The sequence below is a fragment of the Symphalangus syndactylus genome, chromosome 3, assembly GCF_028878055.3.
Source record: "Symphalangus syndactylus isolate Jambi chromosome 3, NHGRI_mSymSyn1-v2.1_pri, whole genome shotgun sequence".
NCBI lineage: Eukaryota > Metazoa > Chordata > Mammalia > Primates > Hylobatidae > Symphalangus > Symphalangus syndactylus.
This window is the reverse complement of record NC_072425.2, coordinates 97,321,066-97,346,400: the sequence shown is the minus strand read 5'-3', so window position 1 is coordinate 97,346,400 and position 25,335 is coordinate 97,321,066. Positions and strand designations below refer to the sequence as shown.

The 25,335-nt window shown below is 35.3% G+C and overlaps 1 protein-coding gene and 1 pseudogene across 1 annotated transcript; both read left to right on the top strand.

Annotated features, from left to right (window-relative positions):
* Positions 1-2,317: 2,317 nt before the first annotated feature.
* Positions 2,318-3,590, top strand: LOC129479448 (lupus La protein-like; annotated as a pseudogene).
* A 17,794-nt stretch (positions 3,591-21,384) lies between these two features.
* On the top strand, positions 21,385-22,296 carry LOC129479449 (taste receptor type 2 member 7-like). The gene has a single exon (XM_055272574.1). The coding sequence runs from the start codon at positions 21,385-21,387 to the stop codon at positions 22,294-22,296; it is 912 nt and encodes a 303-aa protein (XP_055128549.1).
* Positions 22,297-25,335: the final 3,039 nt, after the last annotated feature.

Genomic DNA, 25,335 nt, shown 5'->3' with positions numbered 1-25,335 from the left:
ATAATAAAATGTTTTATTTGTCATTATTAAGGTTAAGAAGAGCTATTTCATGTTTGTAATTTAATGGTTATGGTTTGGTACTTAGTTTGAAGACTGTTAGAGCTTGATTATAATTTGTCAAAAATGGCTTAAAATATTATAAGCAGAAAACCCTACTCAGCCATGGGCAAGTGTATTTGGTAGTAAAATTTCTGACGATTTTCAAAGAAGAAAATTTTTTATCAGAATCATTTTGGGCTTAAAATTTTTGACTTAGATTTTGGTCTAGACATGTTTAAGGACAATGCATGCTAATTCAGCTAACAGAAATAAATTTTACTATAGCGTATATTGTTTACTACATATGCACCCAAAATATCAATAGATTTGACCTTTAAACATCTGTTGATAATGTGAAAAACAGCTCATAAGAAACAGTTACTCAAATTCTAAGATACACATTCAGTTAAATAACATCTTTGTTATATGTATTAAATACACTGTATGTCATTCTCTCTCTTTTGTTTTTAATGATAGCCACTAAGGGTCATATGACAAATATATAAGATCACTTCATATAAGGTCACTCAACCTTTTTTATTTTGGTATTTGAAAAAACTACCTTTTGGAGAAAATACTAGCAGACCTAGCACCCTGAAATACAGGCAGTTCTTTGTGTTTATTCTGGGAAGGACCCCTGCGGAAGGGCCTGTTAGTAGGAGTTACTACCTCCTCATTGTTTCTGGGGAATCATACTGCAGGTGAAATGTTCCAAAGCAGATGTTTCAGACCAAGAGACAAATGTTAAATCAAATGCAAGAACAGCCCATATGCTAACAATAATCCTTTTTCCCCAGGAGATATCCTTAGAGATGCCTCCAGCCTAGACTGGAGGAAAAATAGTTCAGCGGCAGAACTGGACTTGAAACAGTAGGTAATGTAGGCTGGACTGGGCATGCTCCATTAATCACTGTGCGTGTGTGTGTGTATGTAATTTGAGTACACATAAGCCAGGCTTAGTCAAATGTATCGCCATATACTTTGACAGTCTTTTCTGGGTTACAGAGCAGATTCTTCCCTGTGGTGGTGGTAGAGGTACCCGCCTGAAGAAAAGGCATGTGTTTTTACTGTTAAGAAAACCAGTAAGGGCCGGGCGTGGTGGCTCTTGCTTGTAATCCCACCACTTTGGGAGGCCGAGGCAGGCAGATCAATTGAGTTTGAGAACAGCCTGGCCAACATGGCAAAACCCCGTCTCTACTAAAAATGTGAAAATTAGCTGGGTGTGGTGGCGCACGCCTGTAATCCCAGCTACTTGGGAGGCTGAGACAGGAGAATCACTTGAACCCAAGAGGCAGAGGTTGCAGTGAGCCGAGATGGCACCACTTCACTCCAGCCTGGGCGACAAAGTGAGACTCCAACTCAAAAAAAAAGAGAAAGAAACCCATTAAGAATTTAAATGTGAGATGGGAAATGAGCAAGGTTTTGGCCTTGAGAGATAAGCGTTCGCTTTATCCCTGGAGAATAGGAGGGAATTGGGCCTAGACTCTGAGGTGAGAAAATGCCTGGAGCATTCAGTGGTGGGTGAACTGGCTTCTGTCTCAGAGAATGGTGAATAGCTAGGCAGACAGCCTGCCTCTGAAGACTGAGGCAGGTGGAATTCACCCTGTAAGTTGTGTTTCTGTTTTAATCTAACACTGCAACAAATTCTAGATGTTAAAAGTCACAGCCCCTTCTCAGCTGTTCTGTGAAAAATATGAGCACACGGAGTCCTCCCTGTATCAAGCCTATGAGGCCATCAGCAGTGGTGTCTCTAGAAGAATAGCTGTGGGCATTGCTCTGGATTAAACATGAGGCAACAGCCTGGAACACTGAAAAAGCTAGGAGAATGCTTAGGGCTGATTTCTAGTGGGGTTTAGAGCTGCAGTAATTACAATATAAACAAGCATTACCTTATCTTGTATCAGAGACCACAGTGGCCATATATAAATAAGGGTTCAAATATTCCAAGAATGCACTTTCATACCATTTGTCAAATATTCTCACCAAAGAGAAGCTACAAAAGGGCCCGCTTTGCTGGTGCGCGACGGCGTGTTTCTGTTCCTCACTGCCTCTCGCGGCGTCCGTTCGCCCCTCGCCTTCCTCAGGTTCAGGCCGAGCGCCGCGTGGGCCGCAGCCGGAGGTGGCTTGGCGGAGCGGGAGCGGGCGGTGGCCAGGCTGCCCCCACGAGAAATGCGGCAGCCTGGGGTTCCCCGCACGTGGCTGGTGCCCAGGCAGTTCAGCGGTCGCTTTGAGACGGGACTGTGGCTACCCCCATCCTCATTGCGTCCTTTCGGTTTTTTACCTCCACCGCGTTCTAGTCTCACTGAAGGCTTGTGTCCATCTCTATAGCCACGATGGCTGAAAATGGTGATAATGAAAAGATGGCTGCCCTGGAGGCCAAAATCTGACATCAAATTGAGTATTATCTTGGAGACCTCAGGTTGCCACGGGACAAGTTTTTAAAGGAAAAGATAAAACTGGATGAAGGCTGGATACCTTTGGAGATAATGATAAAATTCGACAGTTTGAACCGTCTAACAGACTTTAATGTAATTGTGGAAGCATTGAGCAAATCCAAGGCAGAAGTCAAGGAAATCAGTGAAGATAAAACTAAAATCAGAAGGTCTCCAAGCAAACCCCTACCTGAAGTGACTGATGAGTACTAAAATGATGTAAAAAACAGATCTGTTTATATTAAAGGCTTCCCTACTGATGCAACTCTTGATGCATGAAAGAATGGTTAGAAGATAAAGGTCAAGTACTAAATATTCAGATGAGAAGAACATTGCATAAAGCATTTAAGGGATCAATTTTTGTTGTGTTTGGTAGCATTGAATCTGCTAAGAAGTTTGTAGAGACCCCTGGCCAGAAGTACAAAGACACAGACCTGCTAATACTTTTCAAGGATGATTGCTTTGCCAAAAAAAAAAAAAAATGAAGAAAGAAAACAAAATGAAGTGGAAGCTAAATTAAGAGCTGAACAAGAGCAAGAAGCAAAACAAAAGAAGAAGATGCTGAAATGAAATCTCTAGAAGAAAAGATTGGATGCTTGCTGAAATTTTTGGGTGATGTAGATGATCAGACCTATAAAGAAGATTTACGCATCCTTTTCTCAAATCATGGTGAAATAAAATGGATAGACTTCATCAGAGGAGCAAAAGAGGGGATAATTCTATTTAAAGAAAAAGCCAAGGAAACATTGGGTAAAGCCAAACATGCAAATAATGGTAACCTACAATTAAGGAACAAAGAAGTGACTTGGGAAGTACTAGAAGGAGAGATGGAAAAAGAAGCACTGAAAAAAATAATAGAAGACCAACAAGAATCCCTAAACAAATGGAAGTCAAAAGGTTGCAGATTTAAAGGAAAAAGAAAGGGTAATAAAGCTGCCCAGCCTGGGTCTGGTAAAGGAAAAGTACAATTTCAGGGCAAGAAAACAAAGTTTGCTAATGATGATGCACATGATGAAAATGGTTCAACTGGACCTATGAAAAAGAGGAAAAGAAGAAACAGACAAAGAAGAACCTGCATCCAAACAACCGAAAACAGAAAATGGTGCTGGAGACCAGTAATTTAGTAAACCAATTTTTTATTCATTTTAAATAGGTTTCAAACTACTTTTGTTTGTGGGGGCTTTTAAAAGGAAAACCGAATTAGGTCCACTTCAGTGTCCGCCTGTGAGAAAGGAAAAGTTTTTTTGTTGTTTAACTTGTCTTTTTTTTGTTATCTAAATGAGAATTTTTTTGAATGTATAGTTCTATTTGTGTTATTTCACATGAATAAAATATCAGAAGGAAGATTCTTCCACTAAATCGCCTTTATAATATGAGAATGTATTAGTACAAGCTAATAAAATATATACTACATGAAAAGAAAAAAATAATTCTCACCAAAAATAGAAACCTATCGAGGGAAGTTATTAGAATTAGTGTCCTCATTTTACAGATGAAAAAATGACTTGGAAAATGGAAATTACTTGTCAAACATGTACCACAAGTAAACAACATAAAGAGCTTGAAACGCCCAAATTGCCGGCCATAAAGTCCATGTCCATGCTACAATAAAACAGCTATCTTTGTATTTTCCATATGCCTCTGTATGCTTCCTTGCAGTCTTATTAAAATATTCCATGTTTTATTAATTTTCTTCACTCCTTTATTCTCCACACTGTTATCTTGCGTATCCAGGATGTCAGCTACCCTGCTGTCCTACATCCAGGCACTTACTGGAACCAGGCCTCAGTTCTTGTTCTAACCTCTCTCCCAAAAGGAATCCAGAGGAATCAGGACTGCACATCAAGCCAAAGACTTTTCTTAACATTCTCATACAGGAGCAAAAAGAGGGGGCCTATATTGTATATTTCATAAGAAGAAATTAATAAATTCTTTTTTTTTTTTTTTTGAGATAGTCTCACTTGGCCGTCCAGGCAGGAGTGCAGTGGCGCTGCAGCCTCAACCTCTGGGCTCAAGGGATCTTCCTGCTTCAGCCTCCCGAGTAGCTGGGACTACAGACACCCCCATGCCCAGCTAATTTTTGTATTTTTTGTAGAGACGGAGTCTTGCCATATTGCCCAGGCTGCTCTGGAATTCCCGGACTGAAGTGATCCACGACTTCAGCCTCCCAAAGTGCTGAGATTTCAAGTGTGAGCCATTGCACCCAGCCCCAGAAATTCTTATTAGTTATTTTGTTTCCTCCCTCCATCTTCCAACTCCTTCCATTTTCTCTCAAAGTTTCAACCCTGCTCGTTCTTCCTCTTTCTAGAGTTCCCTTTTGGAAAGCAATTTTCTCTTTCTAAAAGCTCTCTTCCTAAAAGCTTAAAAGTGAAGCAAGGTAGGCCTGTGGAGGCTCAGTTTGAACTCCAGCACTGCCTTACTAAATCATCTCTTCCAGAAGAACAGAGAAGCTCTCTCTTCAAGGGGTCTCTCACCAACAGTTTTGAGAGAAAAATTTTCTTCCTAGACGTGAATGGGAATTATCTCTCTGTGAAAAAATACCAGTATGCTTGTAAAGAAAGAAAACAAGGAAAAGAGATGGAGTCAGGAGGTGCTTCTTCTTTGTCTGGAAGGTTGGTTGTGTTTTGTGGAGACTTAGAGCAAGGTGAGGTTGGCAGCCCTCTCCAGAGACGAGCCTTTATCCCCAGTCATCCCTCGCTGGTTTCTCCAGAGGCCCATGTGGACAAGGAGGGGCCAGAGAAGGAAGCGGGTAGGGGAGGATTCCAGAGATAATCAATCAAATGTCTCTCCACAGATTACTCCTACAGGATGGGAGATGCAAGATATTAATAGCTTGCAAGGAGCAGGTTGTGCTTCCCTCAGAAAAGGATGCTCTATAAGCTTGAATATTTAGCATCTATCATGTGATTTTTGTTAGCCTTCTTCTTATCTTTTCATGCATTTAAAAGCTAAAATTGTAATTAATTATGTAGTTAATTCTAGGGCCTCTCATTTAGTAAAAAGACAATAATACAAACTTAAAATCTGTTCGAACTGTGCTAATGGGAACCACTCTCACCTTGTCCATGTTTGAGCCAAGTTCTTTAAAATAATAACTTTAATTTTTTTAAATAAAAGCAATATTTTTCAATGTAGAAAAAGAATGCCAAAAGAATATATATATTTAAAACTACTAATAATCTTACAATAAAGATGACTGATTGAAACAATTTTGATGCACTTCTGTAGGGGAGATGTAGATACTTAAATAAAGAGAAAGAAACCTATTCCCCTGCAGGCTGACCTTGGTGACAATGTCAAGAATCAAGTTAGAAAGCCATAAGAAAAAATGTCATTGGACAGCTTCTTCTTCCTTCCTCTCTGAACATTCACTGGCTAGCATTCTCCTTTGAAAAGTTCTCAAGTAAGAGGCAAAGCCAGGTTTTAGAAGGTCCGAAGCTTTGATTATCTGGACCCTCCTTATAAAAAAGAATGCAAAATTATTCATACAAAATCAGATACAATAGTGAATATTATTTAGAAAGAGAAAAATCACAACATATTGCATAATTTTAAAAGCTGACAAATATCACCTATGATACAAAATACAAACAAAATGTATATTTTTATTAATACTTCCTCACACACTTCTATAATACTTTTTCCTATTTTTTTGGCTATATACTTTTTGAGTATCTCCTCACATGACAAAAGTGTTATAACATTTTCTATAAAGAGAATAGGAAGATAAAATTCAGGCTTCTGGCATAGCTGATGGAAAATTTTTATTAATAATAATTAAATTAGAAAAATTTATTTAAGTTTCATAGCTCATCGCTAGCGCTATTGTGTAAATTTTTAAGGTTACTGTTTTCTTCTTTTATAAGCCGTAGGATTTGGACAAATTTCCAAAGACTAGCTTTTGAGTATGTGTATTTCAGGACCAAGTTTTTCATCATTACACACGTTTCCACTGTCTGATACTGTTGGGCATGTTTATACAGTGACATGCCTCTGACTCGGATGTTGACATCCTTGAGACCTGACACCACCTAAATTGGAAAGGAGGATAATAGAATGTCATTCCTACACAGTGAAAGCTAGTAGTAATGACATACGAATATCCATGGAAGAGACTGTAAACCACATAAATATATCATAGTACACTCAATTTCAATGCATCCTCAGCTTCCTTTTAGCCAGATCTCAAAAATGACTGCAATCACTCCAGTTACCATAGTGTACTTCCCATGAGAAAAATATAAAGAAACTAAAGTGAAGAGAGAACTGTCTTAACTGATTTCATACAAAACACTGTACTTTTGGGAATGTTACAAAAGCAAATACTCACAGGCATTCCTAAGGCCACTTACAAGGACTTGGAAGTAAGGGGTCAGTAGGAGGTCGTGAGAGGCCTCAAAGCTTGTGCTTCATTGGTTTCCTGGTAAATCTGTCTCTGCCTAGAGAGCTATGTTTTGTTTTACTAGACAGTTATCCTCTGAAATTCCTCTCTCACCCACAATTAATAACTCTTCGTGGACATCAACAGAGCTGTGTGGCACAAAGCATCTACATAGTTTCATGAATATTAACCCAGCTGAGCAGGTCATTTCATGCCAAAGACTATTTCAGTATTTTAGTGAATTGCACTAATAAATTCAGTCATGGTTTTAAATGTTGATCATTTGTTTACATCATAAAAGCAAACAATAATAATAGTTAACTCACAGATAATGATGTTCCCTTATGCTTATATGATGTTTTTAACTTTTCAATGTACATTTCCATAGAGCACTATGGTTATTAACTAGATTCACTGTCACCAGTAAAAATCCAGACAATACATGTAAATATGGATTAGTAAAAAGACCCATCGTCTCACTTATTTACATAGAACAAAACCTGCATTTACCTACAGTAAGATGGTTTAATGTGTAAGCACACACAGCAGGAACTATGTCTCCCCATGTAAATATGGGCCATTCTGTATATACAAACTACTTCTATAACAACATGACGATTCAATAAATAGAATTGAAAACCATAGTGCACTATTTTATCTTTATAAATATGTCATTTAAGCACTTTAAAGAATTCTAAAGAGCATTGTTATTAGAAAGTTTTATTTCAAATAAAATATATACAAAAAATGAAAATGAGAATATAAACAGAAATGCACAAAATAGGCATGGCATTCTGCTTTTTGTTTAAGTGATAATTCATCTCGATAGATCAATAGCCTGTTACTCAAACCAGAAAAAAAAAATGTCTGAATACCACTTTAACTAAGGGAACACTACATTATTTGTGTCAAACTGCTTATTGAACCTAAATCTGTGTTCTGAACTCACATTATATGACACAAAAAAGCTGTTTTTTCTAAGCACATGGTGGTCATGATTGACTCTGGGAAAAATTGACTTGGAAAGCTATTTGATAAAAACCAGTTTGATTCCTTTTTAAAGCAAAGACTTTCTTTGACTACACCAAAGAAAATGTTATGATCATATATCATTCAACTAACACTAAATTAAAGTCTCACAAATTTATTTAACATTAAAATTAACCTTGAAAATAAGTAAATAAAACCTTGGTCTTTCTGACCAAAAGAGTTTTTTATTTATCATTGGTAATTTTTAAAAAGGTAAAACCCATAGATTAAATAACCAAAGATCTTTTTATTACCATGCCCCCAATATGTCAAAATTCCAGCTGTTTTTAAATTTAGCTATTATGGCCTCCTTATACGTATATCATTTTTTTTCTTAGGACAAGGATCTTAATCTGGGTTCTGTAATTTATGAATCAACCTCAGATTCTATGAAGTCTCTGAAATTATAGCCATAATTTTCTTCGAATAAAAATACTTTTAAAGGAAGGTAGTTCATAGTGTTCATCAGAATCTCAAATGGACTGTGACCCACAAGGCCTCAGTACCTAATTGGCATCACTGTCAGCTGGAGTGCAAGAAAGCAAAAAACTAGAATCTAAGAAAGGCACAGGTTCCCCAGGAGACCATGCTTGAGTGTCTGTCTTCAAATGAATTTTTTATATTGATAAGAGTTAACTTTATACATAATTTTTTTTGTCTCACCCAAGGTAGATTTCCCTCTTCCTTCACTGGGAACCAGTCACCTATCACAGAAAATACTTAAATGAAGAAATAGAACTCTTTCACTTAGTGTTTCTGAAAATTACTAAAATCTAAGGCTACATATTTTTCTCTTAGTTTCAAATAATTTGTAATAAGAATTGCAATTTCTGTTCCAAGTAAATAAAAGGAAGTATCAAAATGGTTGGCTCATTTTTTAAACTTAACATAATAGGTTACTCTAAAATATGAGAAATAAGCACTGTTTTTTGGTTCTTGCGGTGTGTGTCATTTGCTAGACAGGAGCCTTCATATATATAGTCCATGCTCATTTTTTCCACTTAACATTTCATCACTCTGTTACTCACTTTCTAAAAAGCTCTTAAAATTTGCTTGCCATTCCTTTTAAGCATATTAATTGTTCGTATCCACTGATATTTACCTTGTTAAAAACTGACAGTTGAAAAACCATCAATATATGCAGTCAGGATTTCATATTTTAAGATATGACTTCTAGAAATTCATTTTAATGCAGAAAACCTTCCGTGTTGTGTTTTGATTTCCCTAAATTAGGAGAGTACTTCACTTCACATTTTCATTGTTGTTTTTGTTTTGCTTTATTTCCTATTCTTTTTTATTGGTTTTGTTTTTTGTTGTTGTGGTTGTTTTGACAGAGTCTTGCTCTGTCGCCCAGGCTGGAGAGCAGTGGTGATCTCTGCTTACCACAACCTCCGCCTCCTGGGTTCAAGTAATTGTCCTGCCTCAGCCTCCCAAGTAGCTGGGGCTACAGGTGCATGCCACCACGCCCAGCAAATTTTTTGTATTTTTAGTAAAGATGGGGTTTCACTGTGTTAGCTACAATGGTCTCAGTCTCCGGACCTTGTGATCCACCTGCCTCAGCCTCCCAAAGTGCTGAGATTAGAGGAGTGGGCCATCATGCCCAGTCTATTTGCTATACTTAAATGTGTAAGACACTATATTCATTTTTTTTTCCCCATGGGATTGTATTTGGCTTCCAAGTAGTCTGGTATTTGATCTCGAGTTGTAATATATTTAGTTTCTTAAGAAAATAAAAATGTCTTCTATTGATATCACCATTATTATTAATTTTTGCAATTAAATTATAATATCCAGAGTTCAGAATGCAAAGATAGAATAATCCTCTTGTTTATGAACAATATAATAGCCCATTGGGTCTTCCAGGCCCTTCTGTGCTAGTAATATCATTCTTATCAAGTGGTTTTGTTCATCAATTACTCACTTTCAGAGAAAGGTATAATTCATTTGAGATTTTAAAACATCAGAGCTTTTTAAAAAAGTTATTGACTACATTAAAAGTTCTTAAAAATTAGTCTATAAGATACTGAAACATCTACAGAAAAATAATGGAAAGTCTTCGATATTTAATATTAATAGCAGTGATTTTGAGATTGTTTTTAAGTTTGAATGATAAATTTGTTTGTCATAAAATATATATACACTTCAACCAAGAAGAAACTATTACAAAGTGAATTTATTGGGAGAAAAAAAGCATTTTTTTAATCATGTTGAACAATATTGATTTTAATGTAAAATTTTCTGAACTCTGCTATGTGAGAGGACTAATTAAAACCATTTGAAATAACTAAAGCGTGTTATAATTTCTCTATAAGTTATTCGTAAATCCACTGCCTGGAGCAAGTGGAAGATATACAGATGGCTTAATTCAGCAAGTTCCTAATGTGAGATGTTTCAAAAGCTCAGACAGAGAAGAATTTCTTATTAATGTACTTTCTTATTAATGAAATCCACAGAAAAGCAGGAGTATATTTGGAAATTTTTAAAAAATAGATTTGTAACATGTATTGTTTTGCATATAAGATATTTTTCTCACTCCATTTCTATTCATACATATGTAGATGACTTCACTGCTCCTTCCAAGGTTTTGATTTTTTCATTATGACTGACCCTCGGCCTGGTTTTCACCACTGGCACCAGAAGAGAGTCTTTCCTTGGAATCTAGAGTCTCAGCTTTGCAGTTCTACAGGAGAATTCCTTCCTTCACCCATCATAACACACACACTATAGACAGACAGGCACCCTATATAAGAGGTATGTGTGTGTGTGTGTACATACATTTTTAATTCAAAATAAATTTTAAAAACTGTTCCATTATAAAAAGATTTGATTAAATGTACTCTTTCCACCTAGCCGTTGTAAACTATCAACTTAATGTGAGAGAAATTTTATGAAATCTATACATAATTCATGAAACCTTATTTTAGATACTAACTTTAATACATTTCCTTACCCAGGAGACAAATAGTGCAGGGAGTAAAATTAATTGATCATATTTCATCTTCTTTTTTATTCTATTCTCTATAGAGATACTAACAGTGAAAAAAACGTGAGATAACTGGATGAAGCACTGTTTATACCATCAGTCTGCAATGCTCTTTGTCAGTGTAGCCCAGATAAGCAACTAGGAGCTGAAACCTTTGGCAGAGTACTTTACCATTTGTACCTCTCAAACTCACTAGGTGATTTCCAGTGTATTCTGAGCTCCATCTGAAGATGGTGTTTTAAAAGGTATTGCAACATTAAAAAGCAAAACATAATAGCTAAATTAAAGAATTCCTATTGGAACTTCTTTTTACAAAAAATGTAACAAGTTTATCTTCCCCCAAATAAATATGCAGTGACATTTAGTTACATATAAAGAATTAAGTTTGCCTTTCTAATTTGGAAATTGTTAAAAGCATAAAGACCAAAAGAAGTAGTCAGGCACGGTGGCCATGCCTATAATCCCAGTGCTTTGATAAACTAAAGCAGAAGGATTGCTTGAGGACAGGAGTTCAAGACCAGCCGGGGCAACATAATGAAATCCACCCCATCTCTAAAAAAAATAAAAAATAAAAAACAGGCAGCAGATATAAAGAGATGATTCATAAAAAAGAAAATTTCAGTGGGTAATACATGTATCTAAAAAAATTCAACCACATTTGCAATAAAAACACAAATGAAATTAAATTGAGTGTCATTTTCCCTATCAAATTCAAAAATATCTTTGAAAGATTACACAAAATGCTGCTAGATGTACAGTAAAACAGAAATGCTCATATTCTGCTGATGGGATATAAACTGTTACAATTTCTCTTGAAACAATGGGGCAGTATATATCCTGAACTTAAAACACAGTTATGTACTCTGATTCACTCCTCCATCCCAGTCTAAGGAGATAATCAGAAATGCAATCAAATACTTGTGTGCAAAGATATTCTATTTAATATTAAATAGTCGAAAATTGGAAACAACTTGAATGTCTAACAAATTTAAAATATTAAACTAATTATTGTATAACTATATTATGAAACTGTACTTACCTATTGGAAATAAAGTTTTGGTAGAATATTTTACACCATGAGAAAATGCTCACTCTATAATGGAAAGAGAAACAAGTTATATCAATGAGTCGATTGTCTATTAATGTACGACATATATACATAGAACCCATTTTTATAGTAAATATGTATAGAATGATTATGACAACTGTTTTCTTTTTCAAAATAAAAACAATGTAAAAGTATTGAAAGTCTATGCAACTGTAATTCTAGACCTAGATTTATTATTAATCTATATTTAAGGCAAAAATATTTAGCAATTATAAGGCTTACATTCTTAGAACTATGATTAGCTTTGACTGAAATTTTTAGTTTTTATTTGGAATATTGACAGCTAGGAAAATAAAAAATGTGCTCTTAACCATGCCAAAATATTGAGAAGTTTTCTTCATGTGTAATCTGTCAATTCTAGTGACTGGTAAGGAGACAGGAGGGAAAAGGGGAATCTGGTTGCACTCTAGAAAGCACTAAGAGATGCTGGCTCTGACAGTCACAAAGGAAGTCAGATACAAGGCAATAACTGTGGGCCAATAATGTCAGAAGAGCTGCCAGGCTCTTGGGGAAGAGAAGAAAATATTAGCTTGGGATAGGCAAGGCCTAAGCCGCTAGTTGGTAGAGGAATATGCTCTAGAAAGAGGAGACTTTAGACCAGAATGTTCTACTTGTCTCATATTCTTCATTTCCAACTGCTTCCTCTACCATTTTTTTTAACATAGGCTTAATAAATACAATTTCAACATATGATTTTACAAATTTGTAAAGACACCACTTTCAGAGAAAATGCACAAGGGAAGCAAATATTCCCTCTGCTCTCCCTCCTTTAATTTGATAAAAGCCAAAGTTATAGCCAAGCATCTTATTTATTTCCTCCATTATGATGCAAGTCTTGATTGCCTGCTTACAGTAGAAAGGGTTTCATTTTCGAGTAATGCTTTGCCTACTATTCTAGGTTCCTTTAGTCTGAGTTGACATTTAAAGAGAAATCTTTGCATAAGTGAAACTTCAAATTTTGAAATTTTTGGCAAATTACTTACAAATTTTGGCAAATTACTTAAAAATTTGCCACGAGGGTAGATCTTAAGATTAAGTGCTCTAACCACATAAACAAACAAAGGGAATGAGAGGAAATATTTGGAGGTGATGTGTAAGCAAGTTTATGGCATTGATAGCGATGATGGTTTTAAGGGTATATAGTTATCTTCAAACACTACAAGTTGTATACATTAAATATCTACAACTTCTTGTATGTCAATCATAAAGCAATTTTTTTAAAGCAGTCCTACTCTCAAGAGGTTAATGGTAGAAAAAAATAGCCGGGAATTGTTTTTCTTCCTTTTTAGGGCCAAAATAAAACATGTTTTAGCCATGCTGGCATACATAAAGGATAGAACCAGGTTTAGATGCTTATTTCCCAAGCCAGTGTGATGCTAACCTTAATCCAAAATACACCGATTGGATGCACACATTTTTAAAGTTATGGTGTGACCACGGGGATGGTATTTAAAATATTGATGACTATATCATTAATAAAAATAAATGAGAAAGAGATACAAGCCATAGACTTTGCTTTCACTTTTGTAGAGGAATCTGTAATAGAAACCATTGTTATATTGAACTATCTTTTTAACAAATATTGTTAAACTTTCTAGAAAGAGTCAGGTCACTCATAATTTTAGTGATATTTATTCAACTGATCACAGATAACCAAACAATCATGAATACATTATTATGCAAAGTTTATGATGAATGGATACTCTTTTTAATTGGAAGAGAGCTGCTATAGCAGAAATACTTCAAGGAAATTCTCAAGATTTTTACTCATTTTCCTCTATCTATTACCAGCAACCATAAAATATTAGAAAAATCAGAATATATGTGTTTAAAACAAGCAACCTGCATCTAATCCAAATGAAAAAAATATAAGTCCCAGAAAGCTAGTCTTCATGATTGAACGTCAATCAGAGTCTATTTCCTAGAATCCGTATTGTATTACCAAGGGGCAGAATGGTACTAAGTACACATATTTTGATGCACACCACACTGAAAGATATTATGCATATCATCTTGGAAGAAGAAACATTTCTACTCTATTCACTAGTTTTTAGATGTCACAGTCATAAATATATACTAGCTTGATATTTTCAGTTCAGAAGAAATATGTCTCTTAGAAATGCTGGTATTTGTATGTGGATACTTTTTGAGAAAATGATCAATTTATACACAGTACTGTGAACATAACCTGATTAATTTCCCTCTGATTTAACACAGAAGGCCTACTTGACCAAATCTGTATGAAAATCAAGGAAGGGTGGTACCACTTTTTCTCCACATGTGGATGGACGGATCATCATATGAACTAAAAGTTTCATATATTGCCACTTCTATTCATTAGTTCTGAAATGTCACCAGAGTTGGGCATGGAGCTTTTCATTTTCTACAAAGGTTTTCTCGAGACAGCATCAGTTAGATCTGAGACAAGGAAAAACACACTTTGATTAAGGTTTTGGGATTTCTCAAAGACAAAGAACAGAAGTCAATCTCATATTATGCACAGTCTAAATTATCATACTAAAGCTAAAGAAGATAAATGGTGTTGATGTTTTAACTCACTGCTGATTTGTTTCTAGCTGCTACAAATCTTTCATTCTAAGAATATCTTGGGCCAGGCGCGGTGGCTCATGCCTGTAATCCCAGCCCTTTGGAAGGCCGAGGAGGGAGGATCATGAGGTTAGCTGTTTGAGACCAGCCTGAACAACATAATGAAACCCCATCTCTATTAAAAATACAAAAAAAAAAAAAAAATTAGCCGGGCGTGGTGGCAGGTGCCTGTGATCCCAGCGACTTGGGAGGCTGAGGCAGGAGAATTGCTTGAAACCAGAAGGCAGAGGTTGCAGTGAGCCAAGATTGTGCCACTGCACTCTAGCCTGGGCAATAAGAGCAAAACTGTCTCAAAAAAAAAAAAAAAAAGAAAAGAAAAAGAAAAAGAAAAAAGAAATCTCCATGAGAGGACCAGAAATGGCAACAGACATATATTTCTCCAACAAATTGCTGTGTGTTTCTCTTCTTATTTTGAATCTGGAGTGTCTCCTGAAGAAATACAAAGGTAAAGGTCGATCTTATGTTGGAATATGGCCACCTTGTATATGGAATGGATATTGAAAAATAGATATTGAAAATAAGCTCTGAAAAAGGGATGGATAACTATAAAAATGCTCAAACACTGTATGTTTAATCAAACTTATTGAAGCAATTTGTTTTTCAAATTGGGCTAAGTAATAGCAACCTTTCATTATTTTTAAAATAGATTGTTCTTAGGTGTGCTCTGAACCATGATTTGAAGTTGTATTCTTTTTATATTTCAAAATATGAGATGGCTCAATTATGGAGGAAATGTGACTTAATATATCTAAAAAGTATTCATTTGTGTATATGCAGACCAAAACATTTCTGTTTCTGCCGTGTACTTTCTGATTAAATTTACATAAGTTACCTAACATCTTGACTAGTTTTCTATCTCTGCAACAGAGATAACTCTTCTTTCTACAAATAACAGAAAATTCAAAGAATTTAAACAAACTCTCTGCAGTCATTATTTTAGTAGAAAATATATTATTTAATTCTACCCTGTTTGGTTATTTTCTTATAATGTCTCAATTTGTATGTATAATGTATAACGTATACATTTATATACATTTATATATTATGCTATTACCATCTATTCTGCTATCAGTCACTTTTTGTGATTACATTCATGCTGTCATGGAATGTCATACATCTGGAGGTGGGCTACAGTCTATTTCAGGTCGGAAGTGTAATAGAATAGAATGCATGTTGTACTTTTATTAGTACAGCATTCTAAATACTTTTTTCTGATTCTTTGGACTAAAGTTTTCTACTTTTGTCTGCTTCTTTTATGTTACTTGGCATTTAATCAGTTGCAATAATTTTTTTTAATTTAAATGCTCCTCCCCCAAATTTGCCTCTGTTCTATCATCTTAGGTAAATATCTGTCCTCTTCGATTAGTTCATAGCAACTAATTTATATTTTGCATCTTTGTGTGACTTTCAGAAGTATTGCATTCTTAACTTTTTCTCGGATTAAACGGTCCAAAGGAATAATAAAGATGAATTTTTGAAACTAAGCTTTTCTCTACACCATCATTCTCTAATTGCCTAAGATCCAAATTATAATTTGCACATAATAAGGCCTCTAAAGTTGAATTTCAGTAGACATTATGCTATCAGCTGGGTTGGATGGAGTTGAGAATGGGGTTGACTCAAAAGGAGATAGATCCAATATAGTCATCACTAAATCATGAAATCCTATTTTTTACCTCTCCTAGATGAGCTATAGCTCATGAAAAGGTATCTCCACTGATTCAAGGTTTTAGCAGATGACTCTGAAAATGCTGACAATATCAAAACTAAATTTTCATGTTTTTCTTCTACACATTTGTTTTGCCTAGAAGGAAATGTAACCCCAGAAAATTAAAGTGGCCTATACAAGTTCAACCAGTATTGACTTATATAATCGTGAATAAGTTACTTAACCTTTAAGATTCCAACATAGATTTCTGTATTAAATAGGAATAGTTGTGGTGGAATATAACTCCATTCCTTCTAGCATTAAAATTTGTATGAGCCCTAAAAGTTCTATAGTTCATATAAAGTTCTGTAGTTCATATGAGTCCTGTAAGTTCATATGAATTTAGTTGTATCTCATTTTCCACACACCATTCATTCAACAATATTTATTGAACATCTACTATTAGGTTTTATTTGCTCTTTGGTGCCTTAGTTCCATAGCATCTAGGTGCAGTCTGATATGCTAACAATACAAGGTCAATATTTTATAGTTTCATCATTTTATGAATAATCTCCTAGACAATGTATTAAATTTATTTTTTTCCTATTTCTGTATATAGGGAAGGAAAAGATTGTAGCCATTAAACTGTGAATTTTTCCATTGATTTCACATTTTTAAAACTATTTTGATGGAGCAAAGTATTTCAATCTAATATACGATAGTATTTTAGTCAACATTGTGGGCTCTGGATAGAGTCAGATCACCTGTATTCAAATTTGTATTTGCACTCTCCTTCAGCTTCATTCTCTGTACTTCATTATCTTCTGCATATCAGATAATATTGTAATTCTGCAGTAAGAATTTAAAAATAGTAGTGTGTAGAATAATTTCTTGAATATTTTAAGAATAAAACTACTCTTTTCTAATATTATGGCAAATAAACTGATAAATTATTGTCAAATCAAAATATAATTATCAAGTAGCCTTAATTTTTATAATTTAATTTATACACCTACTTTTTTTTCAGAGACTAACTTCATGAGTGCAATTTAACATATCTCTAAGAAGTATCCATTTGTGTATATGGAGATCAAAACATTTCTGCTTCTGTCATGTATTTATGATTAAATTTAGGTAAATTACCTAACATCTCAAGACTAGTTTCCTATCTCTGCAATAGAGATAACTCTTTTTTCTACAAATAACAGAAAATTCCAAAAATTAAGTGAAATAATTTTGGGAATAATTTTGGCAGCTTGGAATATGAGCCTGATGATCACTCTATTTGGATTTTTCATCCACCTGATACTTAATGTTGTTATCCTAGAAACTTGGGAAGAGAAGTCAAGGACTAAATTTTACAAGTCTGTCTTGAGATCAAAATCCATAGAGACAACCTATTAGAATACTGAAATAAACTCAAATAAAAGTAAGACTACACTGATCCTTTAGAAAAATGAAGATATGTTCACGGCCTTCAAAATGCAGTTTCTCCAGTGCCTGGCGTCTGGTCTCAGCAAGGAGACAGTAAATCAATGTGTGACCAGGGTGTCTTTTTAAACCATATAAACTCCTCCTTTTATTTCCTGTGACTACATAATAACAGCAAAACAGAATGTAAGTGAAATTTTGGGTCAGTTCTTTACAGAAGGCTAAAAAACATTTTGAGTGTTTTTCAAGGAATTAAACTAATCCAGCAGATTAATTTGGACCAATAAAAGATTCAGTCTTTAAAGCCAATTCTCTCTGCAAAACTTCAACAGCAAAGACAGGATAGTGGAAAAATTGCAAACAAAAATATTTTCAACTGAAAATATGAAAACAGATTCCGTCTCCTTTAAGTGATCTATAAAGTACTTAGCCTCATCACTGGCATGTAGAACAAGTCAATGTACTTGTTTAAAATTTTTAAATATTTGTGCAGTTATAACCAGTAAGAACCAAACAAGCAGCTCTCTAGCATGGGAAACACCAGGTCATAATATCAATATTTAAAGTATATTCTAATTTGCCAACTAATTTATGGACATTATCCCATCATCTTAGAATCAGAAAACTCTGTTACTACATTTTTCAAAGAAAATACAAAAAACTCTCTACTGGAAGTATGCCAATTCTCAAGTATCATGTGAGCATTTAGAAGAATACATATTGATTGGAAGGTGACTAAGCTGAAACTTAGTTTAATGAATTATAAATATTCAGTGCCCCTGATAGATATTATTTTTCTTTGAAAAGAAATGTGTTATTTTCAAAAAACTTTCAAACATCGCTTAATTTGAAAACCACCTATCTTCATTTGGCCACTACCTTTCCCAAATCTCTAACAAGACTATGAATTAGTAGCTTCAAGACAGTATAACTCATCATTAAATTTCCTATATCTGAGAAAGAGCTCTTCATTAAAACTCTACTTCCAAAATGAGATTCAATCATGGCAAATGCAAAACAGTCCACATATGACAGGAAAATCACAAATGCAAATACAAACTAACTAAATTGTAGCTTACTGTCAATTATACTTTTAGAATAGTTATTGGAAAAGTCAAGCTTTTTCTTCAATTAAATGATGTATATAGGGAGGCAAATGAGAGCCAGAATCGAGGATTTCAGAATGAAACAAGTTCTAGATAAATTCAAATCTCATTGCAGAATCATTTAGCCAACAGCCCATATGGCCAGCTGCATCTTTATGAATGTGACAAAGGCAGAGTGGTTTGAAACAGCTCAGCAAAAAAAAAAAAATAAAGCACTTGGACATTCAATGAGGATAAATTATAGCTTATAAATTATATATTTATCTAAGAAGTGAAATTCAAAAAGAAGTGCTTAAAAGTTATATTCATAGCATATATGCACTCTGAGGTAGCTGTTGTAAGAAAGTGCAATTTTAACAATGAAATGTTTCTTGTAAAGTATTGTTTTCAGAGAAATTAATCTTAATTAAATCAATATGTGTGTGGGGGGTTGGTTGGTTTTTTTTTTTTTTTTTTTTTTTGGATAAGAAGAGTTTCCATATATTTGACTACCTTTTATTGCCCTAGTTTGCCCTGGAAATTTGAAAGAAAAGACCAAAGAAAAGGAATACCCAAATACTGGTTATTATGGTGAAGATATCTGCAATATAAAAGGATTCTCATTGTTGCACTAGAATAAGAAGTATTGGGACATATTAAAATATCATTTTCATAATGGCTTGTAACAGTGTAGTTAAAAAGCAAGGGATATCTGTCATGAAAAAGATTACCCCAATAGTCAGTATACATTTCAAGATTTTTAGTCACATTACATTATTATTAATAATTTGGCATGTATATATCATCTGGATGGTTATTTATATGCCATTGTTTTCCCTCATTTGCTCAAGTGTCTTTAACTCAGCAAATTTATTTAATGAAACACATTCATAATAAAACACTAATGGAAACAGAATTTTGGAAAAACGGAAGACTGAGATTGATTGAACTTTTATTTTAACCAAGAAGTAGAATTCTGTATAGGTCTACAGTATTTGAAAACTCGGCAGATCCTTTTAAATGTAAACACTTAATATATATAACTAATCTCAGAGAGGTAACTTAGGACATTAAGTTATAAACTATGCAGATCCCACTTATTCTTCATTCATCCCATAGTCATGACACTGGTCTAGGGCTTGTATTGGAGCCGAAGTTTCTTCACCTGTATCTAGAAGTAGGAATGCCTTCAGGAGACTAGAGGGCAAGACAAATACTATTTGCTGGGCAAAGTCAGGGTTTATTAACAAGAAAAGCCAAGACCAAAAACCACATGGAAAATTGCTATATAGGACATAAAACCAGAATTTTAGAAGAGATATGCATAGGACCAATATTGCTGCATTTTGGACAGCAGTGATGTGTAGAAGATGGGTGGGGAAATAATGAAGCTGGCAGGAGAAAGTGACAAGCGGCATCGACATTTGCTTTCAATAGCTAGTGGATGCACATTTCATGGAAGACCCTGGGGGGTCTCTAAAAGCCATGATTGGTGTAGACAGTGTGTGTTAAGTCCAGTTCTTTCATTTTTGAAATTTTCCATACTATCAGAATCTTATATTTAGCCTTTTTTTGAAAATATTTCTATGTAGAATTGTTATTTTCTTGCTGTGGTAAGCACAATATGAGGACACACATTTAATAATATTAATAGCTAACATTTGTTGAGTGGCTAGTATCACCCAACCAGGAACTTAGCACTTTGAACACCATACCTTATTTTACAAACTAGTAGTCTATTTACATTTTACTTCTGACGTAACCAAAGTTCAGCAAGGTTGTATGATTACCTGTTTGTAATCATAATAGAGGGATGATGCTCACTTTAACATGATAATTATGCCCTCTGCCGGTAGTTAATAGTTTTTACATCATCTACTTTTTGAAATGATGCTCGTAAACAAGAGCCCAGGACGACGTCATCATGTGAATTAATTATGCACTACTTTTATAACTCTGGTTTGCTATTCATAAGGTCAACATTGTATCAAGAAGGCCATGAAAACAGGATGTATTTCAGGGGAAGGATGATTTTTATTAAAAAGTTATATTCCAGGAACTGATTTTCAAGTCTGGAAAGGAAATTGCCTTTAGTAGGGGTAGGATATGGGGAGGGGAAATTTTATTAAAGTGTCTTGAAATTATTATAAGTCAAAAAGTGTGCCGGGGAAAGAGCTATCTTTGAGACTGGATATTTGTGGCAGTAATAGGAAATCAGTATCTGTCTTCAGGATGCAGCATTTATCATTAGGAAAAAATAAAAGACAAAAACAAAACATCAATAACCAAAGCAAAATATACCTGTAATCAGATTTTTTTTTTTTTTTTTTGTAAAATCGAACAAGAGTGAGAATGGAATGGTGCCAAGGGAGCAATTTTTCTCAGGATGTAATTGGAAGACCTAGCCATCATTCAAATCTTCAGATTTGCATTGCTCCAGTTTCATCTGAAGAGCACCAGATTCAAAAAGTAGTCTCTGATTTTCTTCCTTAGAGGAAAAGCTAGTGTAAGGCTCTACCCATGACACAGAAGCTGGCAGAAGTTGAGATTTCTCGGTGCTGTATGTTCCCATTTGCAAGATCATCTGGAGGAAGTATTTAGGACCATCTACAAGGAAAAGCTAAGACTTGTCCTAGAAAACATGGCCTTGACTTTTTCAGCTATTCTTCATATTATCGTCATGTCAGCAGAATTCTTCACAGGGATCACAGTAAATGGATTTCTTATCATTGTTAACTGTAATGAATTGATCAAACACAGAAAGCTAATGCCAATTCAAATCCTCTTAATGTGCATAGGGATGTCTAGATTTGGTCTGCAGATGGTGTTAATGGTACAAAGTTTTTTCTCTGTGTTCTTTCCAATCTTTTATGTCAAAAAAATTTATGGTGCAGCAATGATGTTCCTTTGGATGTTTTTTAGCTCTATCAGCCTATGGTTTGCCACTTGCCTTTCTGTATTTTACTGCCTCAAGATTTCAGGCTTCACTCAGTCCTGTTTTCTTTGGTTGAAATTCAGGATCCCAAAGTTAATACCTTGGCTGCTTCTGGGAAGCGTTCTGGCCTCTGTGAGCATTGCATCTGTGTGTATCGAGGTAGATTATGCTAAAGATGTGGAAGAGGATGCCCTCAGAAACACCACCCTAAAAAGGAGTAAAACAAAGATAAAGAAAATCAGTGAAGTGCTTCTTGTCAACTTGGCATTAGTATTTCCTCTAGCCATATTTGTGATGTGCACTTCTATGTTACTCATCTCTCTTTACAAGCACACTCATCGGATGCAACGTGGATCTCATGGCTGTAGAAATGCCAACACAGAAGCCCATATAAATGCATTAAGAACAGTGATAACATTCTTTTGCTTCTTTATTTCTTATTTTGCTGCCTTCATGACAAATATGACATTTAGTTTACCTTACAGAAGTCACCAGTTCTTTATGCTGAAGGACATAATGGCAGCATATCCCTCTGGCCACTCAGTTATAATAATCTTGAGTAATTCTAAGTTCCAACAATCATTTAGAAGAATTTTCTGCCTCAAAAAGAAACTATGAAGAAGCAGAACAATGTGAACTATTTCTTTCCTTGATTTAGATTCAATGGACTTACTTGGGTTTTGTGTGCTGACTCTCCCTCTCTCTGATAATTTTCTGCCAGTGTCTGACCCCCAGGACAAGTGAGGCACTGATTTTGATGTTGGATGGGTGGGATATGTCTTTTTTTCACAACTTACAAACTTAAAACTATTGTGATCGTAATACATTTAAGTAACAAGTACTTGCACCGGAGTATAGTTACATTTTAGAAATAAAAAAGTACTAAGATTTCATTTGGTTGACCAAGGTAGTTCTTTTAATCTCTCTACCCAAGTAAGTGGGAAGCACCTGGTTTAAACAAGAAAAAGTATCTTGGTTTAGTTCAGGAATTGAAACAATAAAATAATTTGGCTTTAGGGACATTTAAGTATTTTTCAAAGAGATTCAAATTTTACGTTGAAACTGTCTGTCATAGTAATGTCCCCAGCAATACTGGTTATGGTCTTATATTGCTTTTGATTTCAGATTGGTAGATGATAAGATGCAAATTGTGCTGGCATGCATATGCATACATAAACACAATCCAAAGTCTCAACTTTTTACAAAACAGAAATATTTCTCAACTCTCAGGAGTACTAAACTCACTCCCAGAAACAATGTTGAGGAGGTTGCTGACAGCCAAATCCCAGTGAACAAATGTTCAACAGGTATCTTAACTTCTTTCCAACTAATAATTTTGTCTGGAGTATGGCAGCATCAAATGCCTTGAAGGTCTACAGTAAAATAGATCTCTGTTTACTCTGGAAATCTATTGCTAGATTTGAGTTGATTCTGCTCTTTAACGATCTTGAATAGTCTTATTTTAGGAAAGAAAAATATGTTTTGCAATATCTGACATCACTTAGGATACCTGTTTACAAAATCCAAGCCCAATGCGGTGGCTCACGCCTATAATCCCAGCACTTTGGGAGGCCTAGGTGGGTGGATAACTTGTGCCCAGGAGTTTGAGACCAGCCTGGGCAACATGGCAAAAAACCATCCCTACAAAAAATACAAAAACTAGCCAGACATGGTGGCGCATGCCTGTAATCCCAGCTACTTGGGGGCTGAGGTGAGAGAATTGCTTGATCCCAGGAGGTGGAGGTTGGAGTGAGCCGAGATTGTGCTACTGCACTCTAGCCTGGGCGACAGAGCAAGACCCTGTCGAATAAGTAAGTAAATAAATCTATAAAATCCTTATTGGCTCTTGAAGATAAAAGATATGTAGTATTTTAATTGTAAATAAATTGCTATTAAAGTAGATTAAAAGTTGCTGGGATGAGGAAAAAAACTAAATATGTGTGGGAATATGTGCAGTGATTTGCTATCAGATAAAATAAAATTTAGAATCTGTATTAGCAATTCCCTGACTATACTCTGAGGGAGAGGTTCTCAAAGTTGACCAGACATCAGAATCCCCTGGAAGGCTTGTGAAAACACTGATTGCTGGGCCACACCTCCAAAATTTCTGACTCAGCAGGTTTGAGATAAGGCCTAAGAATTAGCATTTCTTATGAGTTTCCATTGAGACTCATGCTCTTGGTCTGGGGCCACATTTTGAGAACTGATTTAGTCACTGTACTACAGAGATTAAGAACCTGGCCTCAGGCCAAACTGGATGGGTTTGCCTCTTGACCCAGCTGCTTATTAGATGTATAATCTTGGGCAAGCTGTTAGACTATCTTTCTCCATTTTTTCATCTGTAAAATGAGATAATAAAAGTAACTACACCCAAAGATTGCTGTGAGATTTTGCTGGCAAGTATAAAATACCTAGAACAGTGCCTGGTCCACAGCAAAGATCAGTTAAGACCAAATATTGTTTTAAGTCAAGAAAAATGTTCAATTGCCACTATCAGGAAGGCATGAAGATTATTTCTTAAACTTTTCTAGTGTTTGAAATTGGACAAATAAAACTAAAATTCTACATTAGTATTTGAGAAAAAGAGGTGAAGTCTACTTCGGTTTAGAATGGTAAATAGGGTTAGTATTGGATGAGTCATAAAAGAGAATAAATGAGCATTTTGGAATGCTGTAAAAGGTAACAGGCTAAATAATGTAGTGAAACAGGAATTATAAGCCACTGGAGGATGACAAACAGACTATAAGCATCTTAGGGTGGGAGTGGAGGAAGGGACCAAGAGGCTGAAAGGTGAGGTAAAAGTGAGGAGAGAAGGCAAGATTGACCATTTTGCCTGGGTCCTTTGGAAAAGCTGCTGATGGTGGGATCCACACTGGTCTCAGCTGTGGTGCACTGTGGTGTACATGGTGCATGACGGATGCTTGACCTGGTAAGTAAATATGGAACAAGATAATTCCTTCTTTGAAGTATCACTCCCACTTAGTCAAGGGAGCATATTTTAATCTCTGTGACTTGAACACAGATAATTGAGGAAGGAGGTGTCTAACCATAATAAATTTAAGAGGTTCCTTAGAAAAAAGGGGAGAAAAAACACAAATTAACAAGCAAGCTTTGAACATCAGAAGCGCTGACATAGACAACCTCAGACTTGAAAAGCAGCCAAATTTATTATAGGCATAATATGATAGCATCGTACATTATTAGGTGTATTTTACTCATGCATAGCCCTACTTTGTAAACAAATCTACCGTGAATTGACCTCTATTTCCCTACAGCAATCACTGATTATCTGTTTAGAAATACATATTCTAGAATTTATTGAGGTTCTGTGGTGCAATAAGCATGACTGTCCTAAAAGGACATTGAGAGCTCACCTTTGGCTGCCTCGACACTGAGAAAATTAGAATTTGGGGCTGCTACCTCCTCCTAGTGGTAAGGCTGCTTTCAAACTCAACCTACCACTGAACTGTGAGCCCTTTCCCTTGAAAAAGAGGAATGCAACTTCACACAGGTCCCCAAAGTCACCAGGTACTGAGAGACAACTTTCCCAAGCAACACCTCCACACACAGTTGATATCCAAACTCAGTAAAGATGGTGCCCAGATAACCTGTTAGTCAGTCTGTTCTGCCCGTCTTCTCCCATTGATAAAATTGCTC

Excerpts from the sequence above, each read along its gene's own strand:
- LOC129479449 (XM_055272574.1), top strand. The coding sequence starts at position 21,385 with ATGGCCTTGACTTTTTCAGCTATTCTTCATATTATCGTCATGTCAGCA.